General features: G+C 47.8%; 1 protein-coding gene across 3 annotated transcripts in view; it reads left to right on the forward strand.

Annotated features, from left to right (window-relative positions):
• Positions 1-27,425, forward strand: part of LOC101137216 (transcription factor ATOH8) — a 65,499-nt gene that overhangs the window by 32,990 nt on the left and 5,084 nt on the right. The window contains exons 3-4 of one of the 3 annotated variants that reach the window (XM_055386576.2): positions 6,116-6,155; positions 21,150-25,964. In XM_055386576.2, coding sequence (XP_055242551.2) covers positions 6,116-6,155; positions 21,150-21,160 — 51 coding nt within the window. In that variant the 3' untranslated portion in view covers positions 21,161-25,964. Of the gene's footprint in view, positions 1-6,115; positions 6,156-17,025; positions 18,836-21,149; positions 25,965-27,425 lie in introns of those variants that run through there. The other 2 variants (XM_055386574.2, XM_031010941.3) reach the window with 2 other exon arrangements.

The following is a 27,425-nucleotide window of genomic DNA, read 5'->3' on the forward strand; positions in this document are numbered from 1 at the left end:
ATCAATTGAACCCAGGAGGCGAAGGTTGCAATGAGCCGAGATTGTGCCACTGCACTCCAGCCTGGGCAATAAGTGAGACTCCATCTCAAAAAAAAGGGAAGGAAGAAAGAAAGGAGGGAGGGAGAGTTTGTTGCCTGGGGAGGGAGCACCCTTTGTGGATGCTATGGATGTCCTTGTCAGAACCATCCTGGCCAGGACACACTGGACATTGGCCCTTTCCCTGATGACCCAGACATGCAAGGCGGATGCCATCTGTCATCCTGCCTACTGGCTTTTGGTTAGACCTTCAATAAGCTGTACTTACTGAGTATCAACTCTCTGTAAAGTAATCTACTGGTTGTAGTAGAGACATAAGGATGGATCAGCCATGGACCCATCCTCCAGAAACACACAACATAATAAGAGGTGGGTGACATTAAAACACCTACTACCTGATGCCTGTTCCCTCCCTCTGCATCCCTGGCTTGAGTCTAGCTGCTTCTTCTCCCTAATGCCCTGATGCTGAAGGCTGGGAGCTCTCACTCTTTCAGCCTTCACCTCAGCAGGTGTATCACAGGGGTCCTGGGCTCACAGGGTGAGTACATCAAGATGTGTGTGGTCTGGTAGGGAGCCTTCCCGTCCCATAGCTGGAGATAGGCCAACTCCTGAGCAGGTGCTCTACAGCCATCATCCTGCTGCTGGGGCCACAACAATCAACTCTGGGCCGCCGATCCCCAGTCCCCTTGCTGGCTGGGCTTCACACCAGTAGAGGGAACCTGGGGGCCCCCTTTGCCTCAGCTTATGCCGAACTAGAGGCCTCTGGGGGTCACAGCTGCTGCATGCACGATGATCCACGGGGAGTCAGGATGGGGCTGAGGCAAGTGCAGTGTCCTGCTGCCTCCCCAAGCACCTCCTTCCTCTCTAAGCTCTGCCTGCCTTTTTCTCAGGGACATGAGAATTGGCTCACTTCCTTCTCACCTCCAACTCCCTTTTGCAAGAGAATCATCTAGAATAGAGTTGTCGGTCAAACTGTAAAATATTTGAAGACATCTATTCTGAGCCAAATATAAGTAACCAATGGCCTGTGAGACAGCCCTCAGGAGATCCTGAGAACATGTACCCAAAGTGGTCAGGCCACAATTTGGTTTTATACATTTTAGGGAGACATAGCCATCAATCAATGCATATAAGATGTACATTGGTTCTGTCCAAAAAGGCAGGACAACTAGGTTGGGGAGTGGGGGTGGTTTCAAGTCATAGATGGATTCAAAGATTTTTCTGATTGACAATTGGTTGAAAGAGTTATTATCAATAGAAAGCAACAGAAAGGAATGTCTGGGTTACGATAAGGGGCTATGGGGACCAAGGTTTTATTATGCAGATGAGGCCTCCAGGTAGCAGGCTTCAGAGAGAATGGACTGTAAATATCTCTTATCAGTCTTAAAGAGTCAGTAATTCCAAAAGGGAAGAGGGTATAACGAGGCATGTCTGGCTCCCCCTTCCCATCATGGCCTAAACTAGTTTTTCAGGTTAACTTTGGAATGCCCTTGGCCAAGAGGAGGGGTCTATTCAGACAGCTGGGGGTGCCTTGGAATTTTCTTTTTGGTTTACAGAACACAGGCCCAGAAATGAGAACCAGGTTTAGGTCTTGCTCTCCTACTCTCCACTGTGTGACTTGGGCAAGGCATCTAAACTTTCTAAGCCTCAGTTTTCTCATTTGTAGAATGGAAATAATGCCCTTGCTTACTTCGTAGTGTCATTCAGAGGCACAGACGATAGAGAAGCAAAATTCTTGTCTTTAACTGCCCTGAAGCTTCATGGAGGAGTTGGACAAGTACACACACAATGTGCTGCATACTACACCAGAGGTATGTCTGGGGTGTGGTAGTAGCAGTGTGGAGGTAAACTAGTTCTGCCAAAAAGAGGAGACTGCAAAGCATGGGGCGTGGTGGAAGTAGCCCTCCAGGGCTTTGGACTCTAATGTTTCTTAAACAGTAGAGTGTTAACTGTGTTAAGTTGTATTTAGTCCCTACAACAAACCTGTGAGATAGGTGTCATCCATTTCACATATGAGCAGCTGAGGCTCAGAAAGGATCATGCATTGGCCTGGCCTGGTATTTATAGAGCCCCTGTTGAATGCTAAAGGGCGCAAATCTAAGTTCCTTCCTCGTAGCTCACATTCCACAGGTGAAGTCACTTGCCCAAGATGAGGCTGGAATGTCAGAGCCTGGATTCAAACCCTCATCTGGTGGCCTCCCACCTTACCCTAGAACTCACTAGCCCTCAGGACATCCTCTTACGGGGAGCATAGACTGTCCCTGCCAGCCCCTGTGGGGAATTTGAGGATTTAGGGAAAAGGCTGGGTCAGGGATAGGACAGGCCCTGCTATTCCTATGGAACCTTCTGTTTCCTGAGCATTCCCTGGCAGCCCCTCCCCAAAGAGAGATTGAAGGCCTGACCGTGCCAATGTTTGCCCCAGGGAGGGAGGGCAGGAGAAGCTTCCCCAGGGGATTTCAAGGGAGGATGGAGGTGGTCTCTATTCTGGGGTCAGAGAGTGACACCCTCTTCCTGCTGAGGTGGGGAATCCCCTTGGATTTCTCTGGGTTTATGGGAGAGGCCTATTGTTTTCGTACTGATCAGGCCCTCAGGGGAGGAAAACTCAAGACCTGGCACGTCATAGGACTAAATCAGCCTCTGGCATCTGAGTGGCTCCTTAGGCTTGGGGCTCATTCCTGCCCTCCCATGCCCTCAGCCTCAGGCTGCCATGAGACCCATGGCACTGCCACTGGGCAGTGACATTTTGTTTTAACCCAAGGAAATAAGAGATTGGCAAACCCCCTTCTCCAAGGAAAAAAATACAGGATTGTTCATTAGAGCATTTGCTGGTAGTAACAATCATAGGAAACAATGCAAATGGCCAATGTTTAGGAATTAAATAAAATATGGTAAAAATCTACATATAATGAAATACTTTTAATGCAGCCATTTAAACTCATTATATAGAAGAAAATTAATTTCATGAGAATAGTGCTTTATAACAGATTTAGTCAAAATTCAGATCATAAAACACAATGTACATGATCTCATTTTTAACCCAAGGAAATAAAAAAAAAACCTATATATATGCATAGAAGAATGTCTAGAAGGATGCCTCCAAAGTTAATTGTAGTTATTTCTGGGTAGTAGAATGACACGTTTTCTCCTGTTTTCAATATTTCCAAGTTTCCTTCAGTGAAAATGCATGTATTTTGTAATCATGGAGAAAAAGTTCCCATGGTGTGTATTGGCGAGAGAAGAGAAGGATTGTTTCCTTTTGGCTTTGCACTTAGATGGCCCAAGGCCTTGGCCTTGTTCCAAGAGTGCAGTTATTGTAGAAGCCACAGGGAAGGCTGGGAGCAGCAGAGGAGAGGCCAGCTTGAGGAGAATAAGCTGGGCATCGCTGTCTAGGTGTCATCCTAAATGTCACCTCCCAGAGAGGCACCTGACCACACAGCCTGGCGAAAGGAGGTCGCTCCCACACTTACTCTGTATGTTTCACCCCAGCTTACTGTCTTCATAGCACCTATGTGCATCTGAAGTTACCTGCCTGCATATCCATTTCCTTGGTGATTATTTATCTCCTGCACAGAAGGCAAGCTCTCCAAGAGCAGAGTCCCTTGCTCACTCTGACTTCCCATTAGGAGAAAGGACCCAAGCCAGATCTTGGTCAACAAGCAACTGAGGACTTGCTCAGCAGCCCCAAGCTATGGGCATTTATCCTAAGGCTACACACAGCAGTGAGAAAAAGGAAATAACTTCATAGGAATCTAGAAACAGGTGGAGAGCTAGCTTATAGGACCAGACCTGGGTGGTGCTCAGCAAGCTGGAGGACCTGGCCCAGTGTTAGTAACAACAGCGGCCACGTACAGGTGTTGAGGAAGTACCAGCTTTGTGTTTTCTCTTAAGGTGGAACCAATGTAGGTTAGATCCCTCTCCCTCTGCTTCCAGCCCTCCTGCTGTCACCAGCCAACTCCATCCCTCAGCTCCCAAATTCAGCTCCTCTCTTTAGAACCTGCTGTAGTCAGATTCTCACTCCAACTGTTCCACTGAATCATCCCTGACCAGGATCACCTGTGACTCCAAGATGCTAAATCTTTGTCTTCATATTATTAAATAGTTGATCTATCACAGTGGACTATGCCATCCTCCTCAGAAGTCTTTCTCCAGGTTTCCCTCCTACTGTATTTGCTAGTCCTTTTCAGTCTCTTTTGCTGAGCTACTGAATGGGGCTCAGCCCCTTGCACAGCTTCCCTGGTTTTTTTTTTTTCCTTTTCTTTTTTTTTTTTTTTTTTTTTTTTTGAGACAGAGTCTTGCTCTGTCACCCAGGCTGGAGTACAATGGCACAATCTCTGCTCACTGCAACGTCTGCTTCCTGGGTTCAAGTGATTCTCCTGCTTCATCCTCCTGAGTAGCTGGGGTTACAGGCACCCACCACCACACCCAGCTAATTTTTGTATTTTTAGTAGGGACGGGGTTTCACCAGGTTGGCCAGGCTGGTCTCAAACTCCTGACCTCAGGTGATCCACCCACCTTGGCCTCCCAAAGTGCTGGGATTACAGGCATGAGCCACCGCACCCGGCCGACAGCTTCCCTATTGACATCCACCCTCTTGATGATCTCATCCTGTGTCACAGCTTTAAAGAACTATGTGCTGAGCACTCACAAATACTCATTTCCAGCCTGGACCTCTCCCCAGATTCACAGTTCCACCTGCCTACAGTCTTCTCCACTTAAGTGCCTAAAAGGCATCTCACACTTACGTCCAAAACCGCATTCCTTATCTCTCCACAAAACATGCTCCATCTGTAGGCTTCCATTCAGAAAATGGCAATTCCATCCTCCCAGTTGCTCAGGCCAAAACTGGGAATCTTCCTGCTGCTCCCAGCCAACTCTGTCTCCTAGTTCACAGCTTCAGCTCCTTTCTTTTTAACCTGCCTCAGTCAGGTTCTAATCCCGTTCTTTTTAATCTCTCACTTCCAATCCATCAGCAAATCCTCCATGCTACTGCTCTGGTCCAAGCCACCATTGTCTCTTGCCAAGATTTCTGCCATAGCCTCCTAACTGGTTCTACTCTTTCTCTCAGTTTATTCTCAACACCGCATCCAGAGTGATCCTGTTAAAATGTGTGTCACATCATGTCACTTCTCTGTAAAAAACCCTCTAGTGGCTCCTGTCTCAGAATCAGAACCCAAGTTCACACAAGGACCTCCCTTGAATGCCGTGAATACTGTGGAGCCTCTCGCTACCTCTCTGATCCCTCTCCTGCTTCTCCCTTATTCTCTCTACTCTGGCTACACCACCCTCCTCACTTATCTGTTAACACGTCAGACAGGCCCTCACTGCCAGGCTGTTGCACTTGCCATTCCCTCCACCTGGGAAGCTTCTTCCCCGTTAATTCTCAGGGCTCATGTCCTCACTTTTTTCAGGTAACTTTGTTCATAATTTACCTTCTCAGGTGTCTAGCCTTCTCTGGACACACATTTTAGAATTTTTACACCGCTTCTCATCTTCTGCCCAAATATTCCTTACCTCTCTCTCCTGCCTTATTTTTTCCTCCCTAGGATTTACCACTTCTGATTCCTATATTTTTAATTTATGTATCTTGTTAGTTTTTGGTCTCTTCACTACCACCACAGCCCCACCCCCCTACCCAGTAGACTTCAAGCTCTATGAGGGCAGGGTGTTAGCCTTTTTAGTCCAATGCTCTATTCCCAGAGCCCTAGGACAGTGCCTGGCATATAGTAGGTGCTCAGTAAATAGCTGATGAATGGATATATCCATGGAAATGAATGAAGGGACAACTTATTTTTTATACAAGGCCTTGAGACAAAGTGGGAAGGGCACTGAGGTTTCTGCCAGTATAGGAGCATTAACAGGCCGAATGAGAAAGAAACCCTCTGAGTGGAGAATGCCGCTGGGTGGAAGCTTGTGCCCGTGTCTGCCCTGGGCCAGCATCCTACCAACTCACACCTCAGCAGCTTTCAAAGAACTCACCACAGATGGGCTCTCATCTTTCAACTTCCATCCAGGCTTGCTTTGTTCAAAGGCCCACCTTCAGTGCCCTGCTTCAATCATTTACTTTCCTTGTTTTTTGCAGGTGCCAGAGTTTGTAGCCTATTGGAGGAAAACACACCAAGGTAAGACAACAATAAGACCACATCTTGTTTGGGACTGCCCAACGTAGCCTTGGAAACTGTCCAAGGAAGACCAGGGTGCTAAGTGTTGGCAGCTGGATAAAGGGAAGGCCCAAGAGACTTTGTCTTGACTTCCTGGATAGAGTGAGAGTCTTGGGGACAGTGAGGCAGCTCAGTATAGTCAGTGATGGCTGTGAGGTCTTTAGACTCAGGAAGACAGTGTTTCACTTGGGAAAATGTAGCAGCCTCCCCCAAGCCAGTTGGTTGTGGGCCCACAGCATGGCCCTCCTGCCCTCACTTCCCTACCTCCCTCCAGGTCTCCCCTTCCTCACTTGCCCAGAAGTGCTCCCTGGCCCACTGAAGGCATAGCAGGCTGCTGCGGAGGGTCTAGGGCTTTTTTTTTTTCTGAGATGGAGTCTCGCTCTGTCGCCAGACTGAAGCGCAGTGGCACAATCTCAGCTGACTGCAACCTCTGCCTCCCAGGTTCAAGCGATTCTTCTGCCTCAGCCTCCCAAGTAGCTGGGACTACAGGCACGTGCCACCACGCCCAGCCAATTTTTGTATTTGTAATAGAGATGGGGTTTCACCATGTTGGCCAGGATGGTCTCAATCTCTTGACCTCATGATCCACCCACCTCGGCCTCCGAAAGTGCTGGGATTATAGGCATGAGCCACCGCGCCTGGCCTTTTTTTTTTTTTCTTTTTTCAAGAGGTATATACTAAGATCTTTCCAGCATAGGGCTTCTCTGATTCTGTGTTTAATCTCAGTCCAAATTTTGTGAAGATCCTCAGCAAATAAATGGATGTGGGAAATGTGTGATTGGGAAAGAGGCAGCTTTTAAAAATGTGTCTGGCCTTTGACCACGCAATTTCACTTTCCAGTATTTATTCTAGGAAAATACTCATACTTGTGCAAAGTTTATATATAAAGATAGTTATAACTGCATTGTTTATCATTTACAAAAAGAAAACATCTGAAAGCCCAACAAGACAGAACTGGTTATTCCACATTGGCACATTCATACAAGGGAATGTCATTAGGAAGAATGATGAAGATAAATATTTATTGATGAGAAAGATATTTGAACATACCATTTTTTAAAAAAAGAAATGGAAAAATCTTACAAACCATTCAAGGAAAGTAGCTTTGGATTCAGCCTGAAGGGTTGAAATCGAGTTTAGTCTCTTAACCAACTTGGGAACTCAGGCAAGTAATGTGATCTCCCTGAACTTGTTTCCTGCCTGTAAATGGGGCACAATAACACCTAGCTTGTGAAGTTGGAAGGATTAAGAGATTAACACATCTAAAGGCCTCAGCACAGCCCAGTAGGTGATGATTGCTCAGTAGCTGGGTGCTTAGATGAGACATGGACTGTGATAGTATTTTTACCCGTTTATAAGCCTGGAAACATTCTGGAAATTCATACACCAGCAGTGGAGTTTTCTGACTGATAGAATCATGGGTGATTATTAATATTTTCTACAAGGAATATCTCCTGCTTATCTAAGGATGGTATAGTTTAAAAAAAAGTGACAATTTAAAAGGTTAAAAAAAAAAAAAAAAAACAGTGCATTTCAGCAGGTAAGTTTGCTAAGTAGTCCCTGCACAGAGCTCTGGAGAACTGAGAGAGAGGTGGGAAAGAAAGGGAATAGGGAGAACAATGGGTGAAGGAAAAGAGAAGGGGAGGTCAGACCCCAGGGCTAATGGCCAAGGAGATGCACCTCGGCGGTAACGCTGGAGCCCCACCAAGCATGTGTTTGTCCTCCCATCCCCTATGATTGGCACCTTCCGGGAGAGCTCCAGGTAGGAGTTCTTGTAACCCAAGGCTCATCTGTCCCAGCTTCTGATGACAATAAATGTGTGTAGCCTCTTTTAGCTGCCGAGACAGCCTGACTATGGCACGTCCAGGGAGAGGCCCCGTGGCTCTAGTCCTGGGCCTGGCTCATCCACCTTTGGTAAACCCAGCATTTTTTTCCATGTCAGGAGTAGGAGAGGCAGGGCATCCTAGTGAATTCCCAGAAGTCATCCTAAAAGGATTAGCACCTCTCTTCTTTAGCAGCCCAGTAGGATCTATACCCAAGAGATAGGTCTCCCAAGCAAATACAGGCTGCCAGGAAAGGGAAACGGTGACCACCTAAGGGCTGCCATGCCTGGCTCTCATCCCCACCCTCACCCCACCAACTGCCTTAGTGGCCAGTGACATCAGGAGGAACCCTTCCATGCTGATGGTGCTTGTGCCCACCTATGCCAGTTCATTGAGCATTCTTAGAGAGGCATGACTCTTCTACATAAGCGAATTTTCCAAATTATTAAATTTGATCCCATCACATTGCAGTTTTAAAATTGTACCCTTTTAAATTAATTTCTATCCTATCAAATTTATCAAAATAATGCACAAATTCAAAATAGCTGGAAGAGATGATTTTGAATGTTGTCACCACAAAGAAATGACAAGTGTTTAAGGTGATAGATATGCTAATTACCCTGATTTGATCATGTCATGCTATATGTATGTCTGGAAACATCACACTGCACTGTATAAATATCTACAATTATTATGTATCCATTAAAAACAAAATAAAAAATAATGCATGCATATGGTTTAAATATCAGTTGTACTGAGAAGCCCATAATAAAAATCCCTTCCCCACCTTTCTCACTCCCCCTCTCTATAGGCTGCCTCTTTCAACCATTTACTAGTTTCCATTTCTGTTTATACTATTTTTTGATCTACCGATTTTAGGCATTTGTTGACTTCTTGTGATAGATGAGGATTGAACTTTCCTACAGAACCATCCCCACTTTTCCTCCCTCCATCCTTCCAATAAGAACATAACACAATCTGTGGTTAACTCAATAGTGAATGTGGACATATTCATCACTGCTGAGTTATGTAGCATCTTTGAGTTCTGGAAGATTTTCTTATATTATTTCTTTAATAATTTTCTTCCCTGTATTTCATCTGTTGGATCATCTGGATTAATGTTTTAGTTTCCTTATATTTTCTCTCCTACTTTTCATCTCTTTGCCTTTTTGGTCTACTTTCTTGGGAAACCTTCATTGACTTCATACTCCAACCCTTCTGTTGATTTTTTTTTTTAATTTTGGCTTTCTTTTTCTAATATCCTAGTACTCATTCTTGTTCTTCCTGTTCTTTTTCAAAAATACCATTCTTTTTTATGCATATACTATCTCCATCCTATTCTTCTTGAGGCATTATTTATTTTTCATTTGTCCATTTGTCTTAATAGTCTTCTAGTCTCTATTTTGTTTTTGTTTCTACCTGGAGGTGGCAGCGGCGGTGGTGGCTGCTTCTTGTTGTTGTTGTTGTCATCGTCGTCATCCTTCTTCTTCTTCTTCTTCTTCCTCCTCTTCCTCTTGTTCTTCTTCTTCTTCCCTCTTCCTTCTTCCTTCTTCCTTTTTCCTTCTTTCTTCTTCTCTCCCCCCCCCCCCCCCGTCTCTCCATCTCTCCTTGTTGGAGGCTTTCCTTAAATGCCAAATATCTCAGCTATCTGTTGGTATTTATTAATGGAGCAATAAAAGGCTGAACTAAACTCTGCTTGGGGAGAATTTATCAACTGGGGTTTCACTACAGGAAGCAAGCTAGTCTTTTAGTTAACAAGCCTCCAATGAGCATCTTTTCTCTAGAGCTAGGTTTCTTAACCTTGGTACTAGTGACATGTTGGGCCAAAGAATTCCTTGTTGTCAGAGGCTGTCTCATGCACTGTAGAATGTTTAGCAGCACCAGTGACTTCTGCGTACTAAATGCCAGTAGTAACCCCCCTCCCAGAGCTGTGATAACCAAAATGTCTGTAAGCATTGCCAAATGTCCCCTGGGGGACAAAATCACCCTGTTGAGAACCACCACCCTGAAGCCATTCAGCTCCTCAAGAGAAGCACTCTAACTCCTAGTTCTAGTTATTGAACGCTACATAACAAACCACCTCAAAACTTAGTAGCATAAAACAACAACCATTTTTTGGGCCACTGTCAAGGAGTCAGAAGGGCAATTCTCTGCTCTACAATGGCTAGGATGACTGGAATGACTCGAGGTGACTGGAATAACTGGGAGTTGGAACAGCTGGGGCTGAAGGGTCCACTTGTAAGATGGTTGTTCACTTGGCAAAGAGAGCTGGAAGGCTGGGCTCAGCTGGGACTGTTGACCAGAGAGACTACACATGATGTCTCCAGCACCATGGCCTGGTCATTGGACCTCTTATGAGGCACCTCAAGTCTCTGGTGTGAGTGTTCTGGCCAGCAAGACAGAAGCAGCATGGCTGTGTATGTCCCAGTCTTGGAAGTCACATAGCTCATTTCCACTGTAGTCAGAAATCCACACAGGTTCAGGGAAGGAGACACAGACCCACCTCTCCATTGGAGAAATGTCAAAGAATTTGCAACCATCTTTTAAATTCACCATACCCTCATCCAGAGTGATATATACCTGGGGTGGGGCGGGGCAAGGTAAGTGGGTGGGACATTGAGTCCCACGCTTCATTCTTCAGACTTTTTTTCCCTCACCTCCCTGTTTTCATCCCTGTATTCATCTGCCCTCCCTCCTGCCTGTCTCTCTCCTGTTCAGTGTCTTTGTCTCCAGCTGTGTGGGGCAGGGTGTGGAGGTGAGACCTGGGGAGGATTTCAACCAGTTTCCTCCATTCATTACCCCCACTGGCTGCTGTACCTCAGCCCCACCAGCCACAACACCTGGTCTCCCCAAGTCTGAGCTCCTCCTGCAGGGTTCCAGGGGTAAAGTGGCTTGCCTCCTGTCAGTGTGCCCCTCTGCAAGCCCTTCAGAGCCTAGCTTCCTCCATGTCAGTCATTATTCCTCCACCTGCCTCCCAGCTTCCTGGAGTTTGGGGAACTCTTTCAGCCACTCATGTCTCCTTTACCATTCTCTTTGCCTTTGAGAGTTAATACCATTTGGTTGTTTGTTTGAGACAGAGTCTCGCCTTGTCACCCAAGCTGGAGTGCAGTGGCATAATCTTGGCTCATTGCAACCTCTGCCTCCCGGGTTCAAGCAATTCTCATATCTCAGCCTCCCGAGTACCTGGGACTACAGGCATGTGCCACCATGCCTGACTACTTTTCATATTTTTAGTAGAGTCTGGGTTTCACCATGTTGGCCAAGCTGGTCTCGAACTTCTGATCTCAAGTAATCCACCCTCCTCATCCTCCTAAAGTGCTGGGATTACAGGCATGAGCCACCGCGCCTGGCCCCATTTGATTTTTTTAAGAGACAGGGTATCGCTTCATCGCCCAGACTGGAGTACAGTGGTGTGACCATAGCTCACTGCAGCCTCAAACTCCTGGGCTCAAGTGATCCTCCCACCTCAGCCTCTTGAGTAGCTGAGACTCCAGGTACACACCACCACACCCAGCCAATTTTTTTTTTTTAAGACAGGGTCTTGCTATGTTGCCCAGGCTGGTCTTGAACTTCTGAACTCTAATGATCCTCCTTGGCCTACCAAAGTGCTGGAATTATAGGCGTGAGCCACTGCACCTGGCCCCATTTGATTTCTAGACTAGCATTTTAGTGGTGCTTCAGGAGAGAAAGGAAACTAGGAGTGTAAATAACTGATGTGTTGAACTGGAAACCCTGTTGTACCTCTCTTGTATGGATCTATCTCTACATTGTGTTGTAGTCTTCCCTGCCCTGTAACAGCTCTGTGAAGCAGTACAGTGGTACAGTGACATTTAACCTTCTGTTGATCATTCAGAGTCCTCCTTATGAAAATACTTGTTTACCTTGGAATTATTAAGCTATTAAGCTATTACCTTGGAATTATTAAGTAGAGCTATTTGTTCTTCCATGAGGACCCCAGTCATTTTGCTGGGATTCTTTAAACCTTTCTTTGTGGCTGCCTCTGTCCCTGGCTGCCTTTCATCCTATGTATTTGTGGTGAGAGTGCCACATTACAGCACGTTAGCTTCTGATGTACTCTTTTCAAATGGCCAGCCTCGGTGACTCTGCCGGGCATTGTTTGTTTGCCACCCCCACCCCCCCCCACGCATCCCTGCTCCTGTTGATTTTCTGCTCTTTCCCACTCCTCCCAGGATTTGACCTTTGTGGATTCCATCAGCCAGGCTCCAGGTCCCCATGCTTCCAGTTGGGTTTGGCCAATTGAAGACCCCTCCCCTGACCAGAGGTTGGAGGCTGGGAGGGGAAATGGGAGGTGCTTTATCCCCCCAGCTCCCTCCCTTGCCAGGTCTCAGGTCAATAGTGCCTGTGTTTTTCACCCTAAAACCACAGCTCCTGCTGGCAGTCCCCTCCTACAGGTCTCTCTGGGTTCCAGGAGCCCTCCCACCTCCTCTCTGGGGATTGGTGGTCACAGCTCCCACTGTTGCTGGCTGCAGGATGCTTCACCTTTCCTTGAGGGTTTCTCTTCATCTTGCTCACCCTTGGAAACGGTCCTTTCCTCAGTCTCTCCTGTTACCAGTGGAGTGTGCATCTGTTTCCTGCTGGGACTGTGATCAATACAGCAACCTTTTCTGATTTGCATCTAAAACAAGGATACTCAAGCAGAGAGGGTATCAACATTTAAAAAAATAAAACAAGAATAAATAGTCCCTGAGTGAGCCCTGAGAGACTCTCTTAGGTGAGAGTCTGGGTGTGAGCTTTGTGACTTCTCTAGGCTACTCAAGGGCTTTTGTTTGTTCATGTCGATGTTTTTAACTATAATGCAGATAATAGAGGGCAATAGATTAGTGACTTCTGTACTTACTGGAGTGATTTGAGAAGGAAAATAAGCATGTAAATCAAGGGAAGCCAGGATCACTCACTCTCCTGGTCCCAGTCAGCCCTCGTTTTTGTTTAATTTGTGTATTTCGAAGCACACATATCTCTAGGGAAAAAAATGAAATCAAGAACTCCTCCTGGCCACCAGTTTCCTGAAGCATGAAAAGGAAACATTTCATAAATGCTTTGTAAAGAAGACAACAGGAAGGGGTAGTGTCACTGGCTGGCAAGAGCTGCTGTTGTGGTATTTCACAGACAAGGGAGGTGACGTGGCACATGGGGGCTGAGGTCCCAGCCAGAGGCCACACAGGCACAGGCCTCAGAGCCCAGGCCTCCCTCTGGCCTGTAGACCCTCAGCCCTACTGGACAGGAGGAAAAGGCCTAGGGGACATTGCCCCCATTTCACAGAGAGGAGGCTGAAGCCAGTGAAGCAGAGAGTTGCAGCTTCAGTGGGGAGACACTGTTATGCCCCGCCTGTCTTATTCATGCTTCTTTTACCTGTAGGGATTTTTTTTACATGGCTACCCTTGAGTGATAGAGCCTTCATCAGCTTAGCTTGTCCTCTTGCAGCCTACGCCACTCTGTGCCCTTTAGCCAAGGAAGCCCAGCTGAGGCCCTGCAGCGTCCCTGCCCAGCAGAGCTACAGGAGGCCTGAGGCCCCTTCCTGTTCACTCTTGCTCTATAGACGCCATGCTGCAAAGCAGATGTGCAGGGACACCACCTGAAGACCCAGCCTGCAGCTCAGCCCTACACACTGTGGATGGTGGAGATCCCAGAGGGCCAAGAGAAGCTTGTTGAGACTTCTCTGCACTGCCCCTCCCACAGCAGGAGGTTCATGGCCCATGCATTTCTGGGAGGGTTGACAGGGCCCAGGTGGGTGGAATACCTGTCTGTGAGCCCCATGTCCTGTCTTGTCCCAGTTGCCTGTAGTTTGACAGAGTATGCTAGAGGTCAGCCATTGCTAGGGAGGCTGCCACTAACCACACAGAGAGGAAGGAAAATTCTCAGCCACAGCACTTAGAGCTGAGCCTGACATGGTCCTCAGCAAGATGTTGCAAGTTCCTAATCTGAACACAGAGGCCAGGGAGTAAGCATCATCTGGAGCCCAGAGCTGACTGTCATTACCCACAAACATAAACACCCTGAGTCAGGCCTTCTCCCCACCCTGCCGAGGTTGTCAGAGCCTCAGCACTGGCTCTGCCCTGGGTGGCAGCCCTGGGAAGCCCAGCTGCCACCTCTCTACAAATGGCCCTGTAGAAGCTGTGCTCAGTGATCCACTTCCTGGGGGGGGGGGGGGGGGGCGCTGGGCCCACCTTGTTGCCATTACACCCCATTACAAACTGATGCAACCAGCTTTCAACAGACACTGCCAAGGAAGATACACATTACAACAGCATGCTGCAATACCTCTGCCTGTGCAAGAGACTGACCCACATCCAAAAAATGAACATCTTCCCACCCCAGTGTCTCACTCCACTGAGCTGGAAGTGGCCTTTGTCAGGACCCTGTGAGGTCTTGAGTGGATCTGCTTTTCCCAAGATATTAAACCAGTGACTTTAAATCCTGGCTGCATATTACCATCATCTGGGATATTAAAAAATACTGATGCCTGGATCTTGCTCCCACCCAAAGACTCTGACTGAATTGATGTGGTTTTCAAACATTTTTTAAATGTTTGTTAAAGGATGACATATATGCAAAAAAAAAAAAAAAAAGCACAAACCGTAAGTGTAAAGCTCAGTGAATTTTCACAAAATGAATTTACCCCGAGTAACCAGCATCCAAATCATGAAACAGAACATCACCAGCAACCCCTGGCACCCCTTCCACTTACTACCTGGCTCCAAAGGCTAATGTCCATTCTGGCTTCTAATGGTGTACAGTCATTTCTCCTGTTTTCAAACTTTATATGATGTAAATAGAATCAGGCAGTATATATCCTCTTGTTATCTTTGTGAGATGATTCATCCAAGTTGTTACTTAGAGCTGCAGTTTATTCACTCTTCTTGCTATAGAGTATTCCGCTCTATGGATATTCCTCGATTTATCCATTCTACTGTGATGCATTTTTGGATATTCGAGTTGTTATTTATAATTCGGAACTATTCTGACTATTGCAATGACATGCTAGTGTGTATTTTTGGAGTACATGTGTATCCATTGCTGGGGAAGCATGGATATGAGTATGTTCAGCTTTAGTACCTTATGCCAAATAATGTTCCCAGGTGGCTGTACCCATTTACACTCCCTCCAGCAATGTATGAGAGTTCTGGTTGCTTCACATTTTTGCCAACCATAGATATTTTCTATCTTTTTCATGTTAGCCATTCTGGCAGGTATGTAGTGGTATCACAGTGTGGTTTGAATTTGCATTTCCCTGATGACTAATACAGCTGAGCAACCTCTTATATGTTTGTTAGCCATTTAGATCTTCTCTTTGCAAAGTGCCTGTTGGAATATTTGGACATGAGTATTTTTAAAAAGCTCCTTAGGTAACTCTACTGTGTAGCCAAGGTGGAAAACCACTGAACTAAAACCACAAATTAGTATCTGCGTCTCCCTTTCTTCGTGCTTTGCCTTTGAACTTAGAGCATTTTGGATCTGAGAGGACCTCGTGGAACTGGGAAAAGATTATATTCACTCCCTACTAAGATGAGCCTGTCAGGAAGAAGCAATTGGAGCTGGCAGTTAAGAATCTTTAGGAATGTGACCTCTACTTCAGAAGGGTCCAGGGAGGGCCTGTGGTGTCCACAGCTGCCACAGACATTTCCTAACCACAAAAATGGCCCCTTGGTGGTCTCCCCAGAGCTCCAGGCAGTCATGGGGAGGAAGTGGAGGGCCCCATGCCAGGTACTTCCCAGTTTCTAGGCCAACATGAATGGGACACAGCTCATATGGGGTTGTGGTTAGACTGGGGACAGTGGAGCATATGTTCTGGGGACCTGGGTGTGGCCAAGGGAGGCCTCCTGTCTGTGGCCTTTGTCCCAGATTGGAAATCAGCCAGTGGAGCTCTCCTACATGGGTCCAGGCCTGGCTAGCTCTTGAATTCTGTGCGTTTGCATGTGGGTCCTTATGCATGCGTCCTAGAGCAGGGTCCCAGGGGGCCACCCCACCCCTCCTTGACCCCTTACTCATCTAAGCTGGGAAACACGTGGCATGAGAGAACACACTGTGGCTTCTAATGACATCGTGTCTTGATTGCATCCCCATTGCATCATCTGGGCTCATCTCATTCCCACCTCTGGACTGTAACATCATCCCAGGGACTGCCGGACACTCCTCTGTGCTCCCCCACAGCGAGTATAATGCCATTTGGTAATTCAGTACAGCCTCTTCCAACTTGAGAAGGAAGATGCATTTCCTTCCCTCAGTCTTGAGCTGTGCAGGTGTCACGCTGAGCTGCCCTGTGTGGGCTCCATGTTGGCACACATCGGTTGCAAGGGGCTCTGTGCAGTGAGTCTGGAGTTGGACCACTGGCCGGGCGCTGGGATGCTAGTACCTGGACTGAGTGTGCACAGAGGCCCCTCAGGCAGAGCCACAGTGGGCGCTGAGCCTCCTGGTGAAGTTCACCGCAGTAACTAGAGCTCAGTGGGAGGGGCTGGCCTATCAGCACCTGTCCTGTGTGCTTTTTGAAAAGAGCAGGGTCTACCTTCTGTCAACTGAAGTCCTGCCAGCTGCATGGCATGAGATGAGGGACAAAGTGGCACGTGAACAAAGTTGACATTTTGGAGGCTGTTAGGCTCAGAGCCAACCCTGGGCTCCATGTAGTGCCATGACTCATGGATTCAGGCCCATCTTGGAAATTGCTCTGGGCGTAGAGCTCTCATTTCTGATAGTCCAAGTGCAGATACTGGGGTTCCTCTAATTGGCCCAAATGGTGGCCTGCACCAACCAGTGACCAGAGTGCTGTCTGAATCTAGAATAACAGGAAGAACACGCCTCCAGCAGTGTAGGAGAGTTCCCCATGCAGTGTGCTTCCCATTCTTACCAGCAGTTGGTATCTTCTGTCTTTTTCACATTGGCCATCTGAGTCTCATAAGGAGACTCCTCTCCTTCCACTGAGCCTGCATCCCAGCCTCTCCCCTTTCTTCAGGGACCTCTCCCCAGCAATTACGCCCTTCCATTCTCTCAACCAGGGAATCTTCAAACTCTTCTTCTCCACTGGCTCCTGCTGTGCTCCTGTCTCCATCACCTGTATAATGCTTCCTGCCGTCCTGCCTTCCCTGTGGAGTACAGCCATGCTGTCTGCTTCTTACAGCCAAGATTCTGGAAAGAAATGTCTCCTTTTTCCTCGTCATCAACCACTCATTTATTCAGCAAGTGTTTCTTTTACACTTGCCTGTGCTGGGCATGGCAGGAATGCAGCAGTGAACAAAACCACCAGCCCTGCTCTCATGCAGCTTATAATCAAGTAGAGAGACAGACATAAATGATTAATAGATGCCCCTGTAATGGCGGTTGTGAGGTGTGCTGCCACAGCCCAGCCACACACGCCAGTTCCCTTCTCTGCACATGTACATGTCTGCTCGTCCTTCCCACCTGAACTCATGTGCTACCTCACTTATGCCCCTTCCCAATGCCGTGCCCACACAACAGGGTGTCCCTCTGTGCCCACAGCAGCCCTTGGGTATAACTGTTCCCCACAGAGGCTGAACCCCGAGGGCAGAGTCCAGGCCACACTCACCTCGGAGCCCCCTGCCTGGCACAGAGCCCAGCCCAGCAGAGATGCTCAGAAGATGAATGAAAGTCCCTGCTGAGATTGATCCAATCTGTTTGTGAACATCTCTGGGGTCCAAGAATTCACGGCTTTCTTTTTCTTTAGAGAGAGCCTTTTGTTTCTTTTTGCCATTACATACTATATTTGGGTTAGGGCACAACAATGTGAATATACTTAATACTGAACTCTACACTTGAAAATGGTTAAGATGGTAAAGTTTTAAGTTATGTGTATTTTGCCACAATTTTTTAAAATGCAGAGCATAGGTACAAAGAAGGAAAAAAAGGGGGCAAGGTCCATTTTATTGAGAAATAAAGAACAAAGGGTTCAATTCAGAGAGGATTGGATTTTAAAACGTAATTTAGATTAGGGAAATGCAAATGAAAACCATAATAAGTCAGATACCACTTCACATCTGTTAGGTTGGCTATTTTAAAACAACAAAAACAACCTGAAAATAAGTGTTGGCAAGGATGTGAAGAAATAGATACCCTTGTGCATTGCTATTGGGAACATAAAATCATGCAGCCTTTGTTGAAAACAATGTGGTGGTTCCTTAAAAACTTAGTTATCATATGATCCCGCAGTTCCACTTCTAGGAATATACCCAAAAGAATTGAAAGCAGGGACTCAGAGTGATATTTGTACACCAATGTTTGTAGCAGTATTATTCACAATAGCCAAAAGGTGGAAACAACCCAGATGTCCATGACAAGATGAGTGGATAAACAAAATATGGTGAATACATACAATGGAACATAATTCAGCTTTAAAAAGGAATGAAATTCTGGTACATGTTATAACATAGATGAACCTTAAAAACATTATGCTAAGTGAAATAAGCCAGACACAGAAGGAAAAATACCAGATGATCCCACTTATATGAGGTACCTAGAATAGTGAAATTCATAGAGACAGAAAGTAGAAGGATGGTTGCCAGGGGCTGGAAGGAGGAAGAACAGGGAGATACTGCTTAGTGGATGCAGAGTTTATGTTGAGGGTGATGAAAAAGTTCTGGAGATGGATGGTGGTGATGGCTGCACAACAGTGAGAATGTACTTCATACTATGGAACTCTGCACTTAAAAATGGTTAAAATGGATGTAGACATTTTATGTCTATTTTGCCATAACAAGAAAGTAATTTGGGTGTATTTTAGAGATTTTAGAAAATACTGTAAGCACAAGAGGAAAAAAATTAAAATCATTCGCAATCACCAGGTAGAGACAACGACTGTTGAAAGATCAGTGTGTATCTTTTCATTCTCGTTCTCTCTCTCAAAAAAGTGTGTGAGTGTGCCTGTTTGTCTTCAGATGTCACACTGGACTTTCAGGAAAGGTTCCCCTCTCTGCTGCTTCCCTGCTGGAGCCATGGAGAGCAAGTCTATCCCTGTTCCATAGGTCAATCCTTTGAACGATTTCTCATGGCTGAGTTCACTCCCCTGCACCTCCAGAGTTGCACTTCTCTGAAAATACTCATTTATTTTATGTGTCTACTAAAAACATGGCACTCACGACCCAATAATATGTTGGAAGGGGTTGCAGAGAAACGGGAGTGCCTCTCACACCTTCTCACACACTACACATCATAGTGATGGCCGAGTGAGCATGTTGGCTCTCTGGACTCCTCAGTCTGTTGGTCTGGGCTGCGCTAGGCTCAGGCTCCCTGCCTCCCCCCCAACCTTGATCTCCTTGCTTCTTGAACCTGATGCTGGGCCTCACATTCTCCGTTGATTCTAGCTCTTAAATCCTGCTTCTCCAGCTTGTCAGGAGGCTGTGCCCTCACACCCCAAAGAGCAGATCTGCCCTCTCCACTGAGAGGGAAGGAGTGAAGGTCCCACAGCCTCTGACCCCTGCTGGGCCCAAGAGAGGAGCAGCTGCTTGCTTTATTTCTTGTGGGAGAAGTGTGTCTCCTCTTTGTCTCAGGCACCCCTCTGCCCTGTACAGCAGCACGTCAGCAGGAATGAGCTGAGCCACCCAAGTAGTGGCTCCTTCCACTATGGGGGCTCTGTGGTCCTGGGGGCTGTCCTGCCTCCACTGCCATAGGCCTGGCCCCAGAGCATGCTGCAGTGGTCACAACCTGTGGAGGTGCCCCCAGACCCCCATATTTGGGCCCAATTACAGCCTCCTTCCCCAGCTTTGCCACCTGGCTTGGGAGCCAGGGCACCACCAGCTTCGTTGGCAGGGAGAGGTGAAGAAAGAGGCCATGGCCACGCAAGTGACTGAAGTTCATGTTCGTGCACACCAATTAGAGAGGGACAGCACGTTCATTTACCTCCAAATCCAGCCACAGACACATGGCCCTTTTCTCTTGGCTCTGAGGCCTCCACAGAAGGGTTTTTTAAGGTTGCAGTCAGGACCTTTATAGCCTAGTCCTGAGAAGATTATCTTTTTATTGCAACTTTGATTAATGATTGATCAAAAACTGATGCTAGAAACACTGAAGAACAAATTTGCTGTAGACATTAGGAAAGGTCTACATCTGGCAGGCCTGGAGACCTGCCCACCCTCTCCCGCCACGGTCAAACCAGGGCAAAGGTACATTGGAAGACCCAACCCCTACACACTCTTACACGTGCACTCACAGACACACACTGAGGGGAAAGAAATATTTAATTATCCTTAAATCCTCTTGGATTAGGCTATAAATTGCAAATAAATGGAGCAACAGACAGAGCAAAAGCACATAAGGTCCTTTAATAGAATTTCTCTATCTTATTCTGTTTCTATGAATGCCTGTTACAAATTAGCAGCTTAAAGGGAAACCTGCAGTGTGGGAATGAGAGACCCTTGTGTGAAGTCCACAGCCGGGGTTTCCTACAGACCTCAGGTCCCAGAGAACATCTAAGATGCCTCCAACACCAGATGGAGGAGGGCAGGAGATGCTGCACAGAGAAGCAGCACTTCCCGAGCATCTGTGGCAGGAAGTGACTTGGAGAGGATGAGGCCGTGCCTCAGGTGTGCTCTAGCTGTTCTGATGGTCTCTGAGGCCACGACTGCCATGGTGAGGTCCATAGGCTGCATCAGAATCACCAAAGGGCCCAAACGTACGGCTTCAGAGCCTGGAGAGCCAGGAATCTGCATTGCAACAACTCCCTGCTCAGTGGGTTCTACCAGTCCAGTACCCGCCCTCTGAGGGTGCCCAGGGAGCAGGGTGCTTGCTGGCTGGAACACTTTTTCCTGCCCCTCAGCTCCTCTGTGATGCCCTGAGGCACGGGCAGTGGAAAGCTGGCAGAGCTGCTTCTAAATTGAAACTGGAAAATGAAACTGGAAATCACAGTTTCATTTTCCAGTTTCACTCGCTCCCCCTGCTGTTGGGGTTTCTTTTCCACAAGGAGAGTCCCCCAGGGAGAAAGAAGCAGGAGTGGGAGTGGGGGAGCATGTTGGGGGAAGGCAATGAGGGTGTCCTGTCTGCAGCAGGGCATGGAGGGGCCCCAGCGCTGCACTTGCTTCCTCTAAGCCTGGCCTGCTTGTTGTCAGCCCCGGGGGTGGTTTCCTCTCTAGGAAAAGCTAATGTCACACTTATGCTGAAAAACTCTTTTCAGAGGTACTTTAGGAGGGGCCCTGGCTCTCGATTAATCTGGGCCATTTCATACCGGCTGTGCTCACCCAGGCACAAACACTGAAAGCAACAGCTGGCAAAGCCATCGCTTGGTAGCAGCTTGGAAGACACCACCAAAGAAGCTCTCATGGAAGCGGCAGATTTGCTGAAGCGACTGGAATGCGGGGAAGGAGGGCAGTCGGGGAGAGCCGAGAACCAGCCCCCCTGCCAACTCCACCCCATTTCTCTCCTCACCTGAAATGTCTCATCCTTAGGAACAGCTGCCCTAACCCCCTAATCCCACACACTCCTTTGTAGGTTAAGACCCCTGAAGTTGCACCCTCTCGTAGGAACTATGTTTTTCAGAGATCCATGTGATTATTTGCCTAATGCCTGCCTCCCTCAGGGAAGTAAAGTCTGACGCGTGGACCTGGTCTGTGTTGTTCACTGTGCGTCCACAGTGCCTGGGTAGTGCCTGGCATGCAGGAAGTACACACAAAAAATATGTGTTCATGAGTGAGGGCAGGCTTGAAGAGCCCAAGAGAAGGACAGTGCTCCAGTGAGGAGTCTGCATCAGGCTCCCCAGTGTCTGGACTGCATCCCAGCCCCTCCGAGCAACTTCAGGGGAGGATTCTGTGAACAGATGCCCCAGCTCTTCTGCCCACAGCTCCTACCCCCAGCCTGAGGAATGCTTTGACTGTCCCCAGTGTGCGCAGGCAGTGGGGAGGTGATGGGGGAGGTGTCCCACATGGCACACTCTCCCTAGCCCTTGCTTTGCCCCCCTTACCTACATAGATGGGCTTCACAGCCTCTTCCAGATAGGCAGGGCACTGAGCTCCGTGGGCCACACCTAAAAAGAAAGGGAGACAAGCTGGCGCTGGGGGCATGACAGTGTTTTTGTTTGTTTGTTTGTTTGTTTTTTGAGATGGAGCTTCACTCTTGTTGCCCAGGCTGGAGTGCAATGGCGCGATCTCGGCTCATCGCAACCTCTGCCTCCTGGGTTCAAGTAATTCTCCTGCCTCAGCCTCCTGAGTAGCTGGGATTGCAGGCATGCACCATCATACCCAGCCAATTTTTGTGTTTTTAGTAGAGACGGGGTTTCTCCATGTTGGTCAGGCTAGTCTCGAACTCCCAATCTCAGGTGATCCACCCACCTCAGCCTCCCAAAGTGCTGGGATTACAGGCATGAGCCACCGTGCCGGGCTGACAGTGGTTTTTAAAGGGGGAGGGCAGATGAAGGACGTTGGTGGACCATCCTCTGGGAGGAGATGTGGACTGAGGAAGCAACGCTGACCTCAGGCCCCACACCACCCTTTCACCTCAGCCTCACTTTCTCATCAGTAAATGGAACTCGTTCTTGTGTATGTGCCATGGAGGCAATGTAGCAGAAGAGAATAGGGCAGACTTTGGAACTCAGCCATCTGGGAGAAAATCCTAGTTATGTGATGACCTTGAGCCAATGACTGAATTTCTCTGTCTCGTTTTCTCTTCTGTAAAATGGGGACAATTACAGTGAATTCATTCATGTCCCTGACACATGGTGTGAGCTCAGTCATTACCTTTGCCAGGGTTGCAAGGATGTAATGAGATGACCGATGTGAGCACAGCTCCCAGACCCGAAGGTGCTGTATGAATGGGAGGGAGCAGTGAGTGTTATTTGGGAAATATTGAAGACATAACTTCCCTCCCACATTTGTCTGGGGTGGAGCAACAGTTTTACTTATTTAATGATAAGCTGGAAGATGCACCAAAGGGAGGTGAAAAACTGAAACCACCAACCGTTTGAGCTCCAGGCTGCACCGAAGCGGTGTGGCTGGTGCAGATGGTGAGAGCCCCAGTGCCGGCCCACTTCCTCCATGAGTGCCACGCGCCTTCCTCAAGCTAGCCGGCTTCCCAAGGCTGCAGGAAGTGGGGCCAGGAACAGGCCCTCCGGCTGTGTTGGGGGAGGCCTGGGCAGGGGTTGGCAGCTGCTGGGTGTGAACGGAAGTCTTGGAGGTCCTTGAAGGTCCTGGGGCCGCCTGCACAGCAGCCCCTGCCCTCTCCCTGTCCAGGCCTGCCCAGGACTAGCTTGTAGCAGACTCTTCTTGTAGCCTAGGCTCTTGCCTCTTGCAGTAGTGAGCCATTGTACAAAAGACATCCAGCGGAGGGAGGCAGGCTGGAGAGGAGGACAGCCGAATCTTTTCTCAAAGGAAATGCAGTTGTGGTTTTGAGATGTTCATATTTCACATCTGTGGTTGGCGTTTCCCAGGGTTCTCAGAGGTGAATGCAGGGTCAGCCCTGTGTCACCAAATAAGGCTCACAGTGACCTTAGCAACAAGCTTTGCTGCCCATTGGCTGTCACTGCTGCCGCCTGCCAATGCGGCCTCCTGAAGGCCAGCACTGATGCTGAGCTAAAACTTCTGCATGTGCCAAGGTCCAGCTGCCTCTGTCAGAAATCACCGTCCTTGGAAGCAGCCACAGATAGGTAGAGAGCTCCGGACAAAGGTGGACAAGGTCAGTGGGAGGACTGTCCAGGTGTCCATGTTTCAGAGTCCACCTGGCCAGCATTCCATTCTCACATAGCACCAAACCAGCACCTTGGTGGCCTGGTCCCAGCTTGCCAGGACAACCCCCCATTCCACCCTGTCAACCTTGAACTCTATAATGGTCATCATTTCATAGCTCTGCTCATTTTAGTTCCACTGGGTTCTCCCTTGTGCTTGGCACTTGACTAAGCTCCTTCTACACATTACGTCTTTTACCTCTCTCAACAACCCTGTGAGCCAATTAGCCCCATTTTACAGGTGCAGAAACTGACGCCAAAGGAAGTCAGTAATGGCCCAGGTGACTGCACCACTAGTAAGTGGGGAAGTCAGAATTTAAACCCAATTTAAACAGGCCTAGATCCCATGCTATTAACCATTGCACTGTATTGACAGACACTCAATGTCCGTGCAGCTCAGTGTCTTCATTCTGTGACATGGGGATGACAGTACCGTACCTCACAGGGTTGGGGTGAGCATTGTGTGGAGTGACTTATGTCCAGAAGCACACCTTTGCACCAGTGGCCTTGGCACCCCCAAGGCATGCTCCACAAACAGCTTGCACATTCCTTTCTCACAGCGTGTGCTGCTGAAACATTGAGGTTTGTGGACCGGACTTCTCTGTAGCCCTTGTATTTGGTTTTCACTTCCTCTTTCTTGACCTCCCCCCACCCCCCACCCAACTGCAAGGTAGGGAGGCTACTGAGGGGCCAGCCTGTGGGTTCCAGAGGGCACAGGGCTATCTGGGATGGAGGGGACAGTGTTCTGAAGACGGAAGGTGGGAAGGTCACACTGTAGGGGCAGACATACCCCATTTCTTCTACCTAAACAACTGGGTATAATACCACTGTTTCCCTGAGAAACACTTTCAGGATTAAAAAGTATATAAGTAAAGAAAATAAAGCATATAGGTGATCTGGTAAAGATGAAAACATGGCTGATCTGAAGGTAGTGAATTATCTCAATTGACTTCACAGTCAGTTACAGATCGAACTCCTTGTTCTACTCTTTTCCCCCTTCTCACTACTGCCCTTGACTAGTCTTTTTTTGTTGTTGTTTTTTGTTTTTTTTTGAGATGGAGTCTCGCTCTGTCACCCAGGCTGGAGTGCAGTGGCGTGATCTCAGCTCACTGCAAGCTCTGCCTCCCGGGTTCACGCCATTCTCTTGCCTCAGCCTCCTGAGTAGCTGGGACTACAGGTGCCTGCCACCACACCTGGCTAATTTTTTGTATTTTTAGTAGAGATGGGGTTTCACCGTGTTAGCCAGGATGGTTTCAGTCTCCCGACCTCGTGATCCACCAGCCTCGGCCTCCCAAAGTGCTGGGATTACAGGTGTGAGCCACCGCGCCCAGCGACTAGTCTTTAAAAAAATGAATAATATAAATTTTTTTAAAAGATGAAAACATATATATACCCTGTAACCCAAGAGTCCCACTCCTCAGAATCTTCTCTAACCACACTCTTACCCATGTGCACCAGAATACCCACACAGCACCAGAAAATGTCCAAATGACCATCAACAGTGGAGAGTACAAATAAATTGTGCAGTGTTCCTGGAGTGAAATGAACTACAGCGACTTGCAATAACTGTAATATTGTCATATTGGATAATAATACTGTAATAACAAATGACTCATCAATGAATAAAACCTACAAAAGAATGCATACAGTATAATTCCTTTTAGCAAAAATCTAACAGCTGGCAAAACTGTATTGTTAAGGATACATGCAGAGGAGGTCAAACTACAAAAAGCACAGAATTATTACAAATGTCTATTTACTTATGCAGAAGGGAGGGTTGGGGTTGTGATTAGTAGGGGAACACGTAGGTGCTTTGGGGGTGCTAGTATTGTTTTCTCTCTTTAACTTTGGGAGATTACCCTGGATTATTGGGTAGAAACTGGGGTGGGTGAGCCCAATGTAATCACAAGCATTCTTAAATGGAGAAGAGAGAGGCAGAAGGGTCAGAAGCAGAAGCAGAGAGATTGCAATATATGAAAGACCTGGCCAGCTAGTGCTGGCTTTGAAGGTGGAGGAAGGGGACGCAGGCCAAGGAATGCAGGCAGCCTCTAAAAGCTGGAAAGGGGAAGAAAGGAAAGAGATTCTCTACTAGAGCCCCAGGAAGGAATGCAGCCCTGCTGACATCTTCAGTTTAGCCCAGTGAGACCTGTTTTGGACTTCTGACCTACGGAACTATAAGAAAAGAAATTTGTGTTGTTTTAAGCCCCTAAGTTTATGTTAATTTATTAGAGCAGCAACAGGAAGCTGATCCACTGGGAAACCATCTGGGATATGCAGCCGCCCAAAATCCCTGCTCGTGGTTAGATTCAGCCTTACAAGGCTCCACAGCCCCTCTGCGAAAGACTCCATTCCCTCTTGGAAAAGCTCAGACTCTAGAGCCCTGGGCAGGGAATGGGCCTTCATGGCATGGGGGCGATCAAGAAGGATGCCCCCCAGGACAGTGCCTCTGCTGGACATCTCTACAGAAAACAGTATATCCCTCAGTGGCGTGAGAAGATCCAATAGGGTCACCACACTCCACAACTGCAGGGGACGCTGTTCACATTTTAGTCTATGCAGCCTCTGGTGGCCAAAGATTAAATGAGAACACTTTTGCTGTGTGACCTGAAGTTCATGGTCAGTAAATTGTAGCTATTGTTATGCACGACTTAGGGGAAGCAGGGGTCACTGCAGAGCAGCAGTGGTTTTATAGAGATTTGCTTTATGATTATTTGTTAAACTGAACATATATTCTGTGTATTTTTCTGCATAATTATTGTTTCACAATTTTTAAAAAGCATATACACACATGAATCTTCTCTAGCCCCGAACAGCACAGTGAATGGACAGGGCAGCAGATGAGCTCTGCCCCACGCCGGCCCTGTTTCAGAACAGCACTCCAGAGTGCCGCACTGCTTGCTGAACCACAGCTGTTACTGCAGATTGAGGAGCCTCAGAGGGAACAGAAGATAAAGATCATTATGGAATTTAGGATTGCAGGACATTCTTTGACATTTCATAACAGCCAGGGGAGATCAACTGTGGTCAGGGGACAGGGGCAGGAAGAAACCATGGCCATGGCCTGTCTGGCAGGACTTGAAGGGGCAGAGGAACCCCTGCAAATGACCCTGCCTGGGACCCAGCCCCAATTGGCCCCTGTATAGCACTGATCCAGCTGGGGCTTTTATCCCAGGATACCCTCTTCAGGGATGCCTGTATTTGTTGATTATCTGCCATATGCCTGGTCACTGCAGAATACAAGGAAGAAAATAGCCTTCAGCAGAAGCTGAGACAGGAGCCTACAGGATGGACAGTAAGGAGTCCAAGGCTCAGGATGAGGCTTTCCTGACTTTCTCCCCTAGGGAACTGATGTTCTCTACTGGTACAGACCTTGTTTTATTCATCCTTATGTCCCCCTGGAATGGGCCCAGGGTGACAGTTATAATAAGTGTTTGTCAAGTGAGCAAGTGTGTGGAGTGTGCACTGTAGAGAGTAAGGTCTCTATAGGATCCTGCTGGAGAGGCAGCCCACTGGGCTCACTTCTCCAGAGGAGGGACTGGTCCCTTGCCAGACAGCCCTGCCAGCTGGAGCAGGCTTCCTCAGGGGTGCCTGGAGCTGTTGACCACGGCTGTTGCCCACTGGCCCCTCTTGGGAAGAGCAACCTGTCAGGTGTTAAAGACGGTCTTCATTTCTCTTCTCCAAGCTAAACATGACTAGTTTCCATCTCACCATCTTCTGGCCCTCAGCAGACTGGTTATC

Source organism: Gorilla gorilla, chromosome 4, assembly GCF_029281585.2.
Source record: "Gorilla gorilla gorilla isolate KB3781 chromosome 4, NHGRI_mGorGor1-v2.1_pri, whole genome shotgun sequence".
NCBI lineage: Eukaryota > Metazoa > Chordata > Mammalia > Primates > Hominidae > Gorilla > Gorilla gorilla.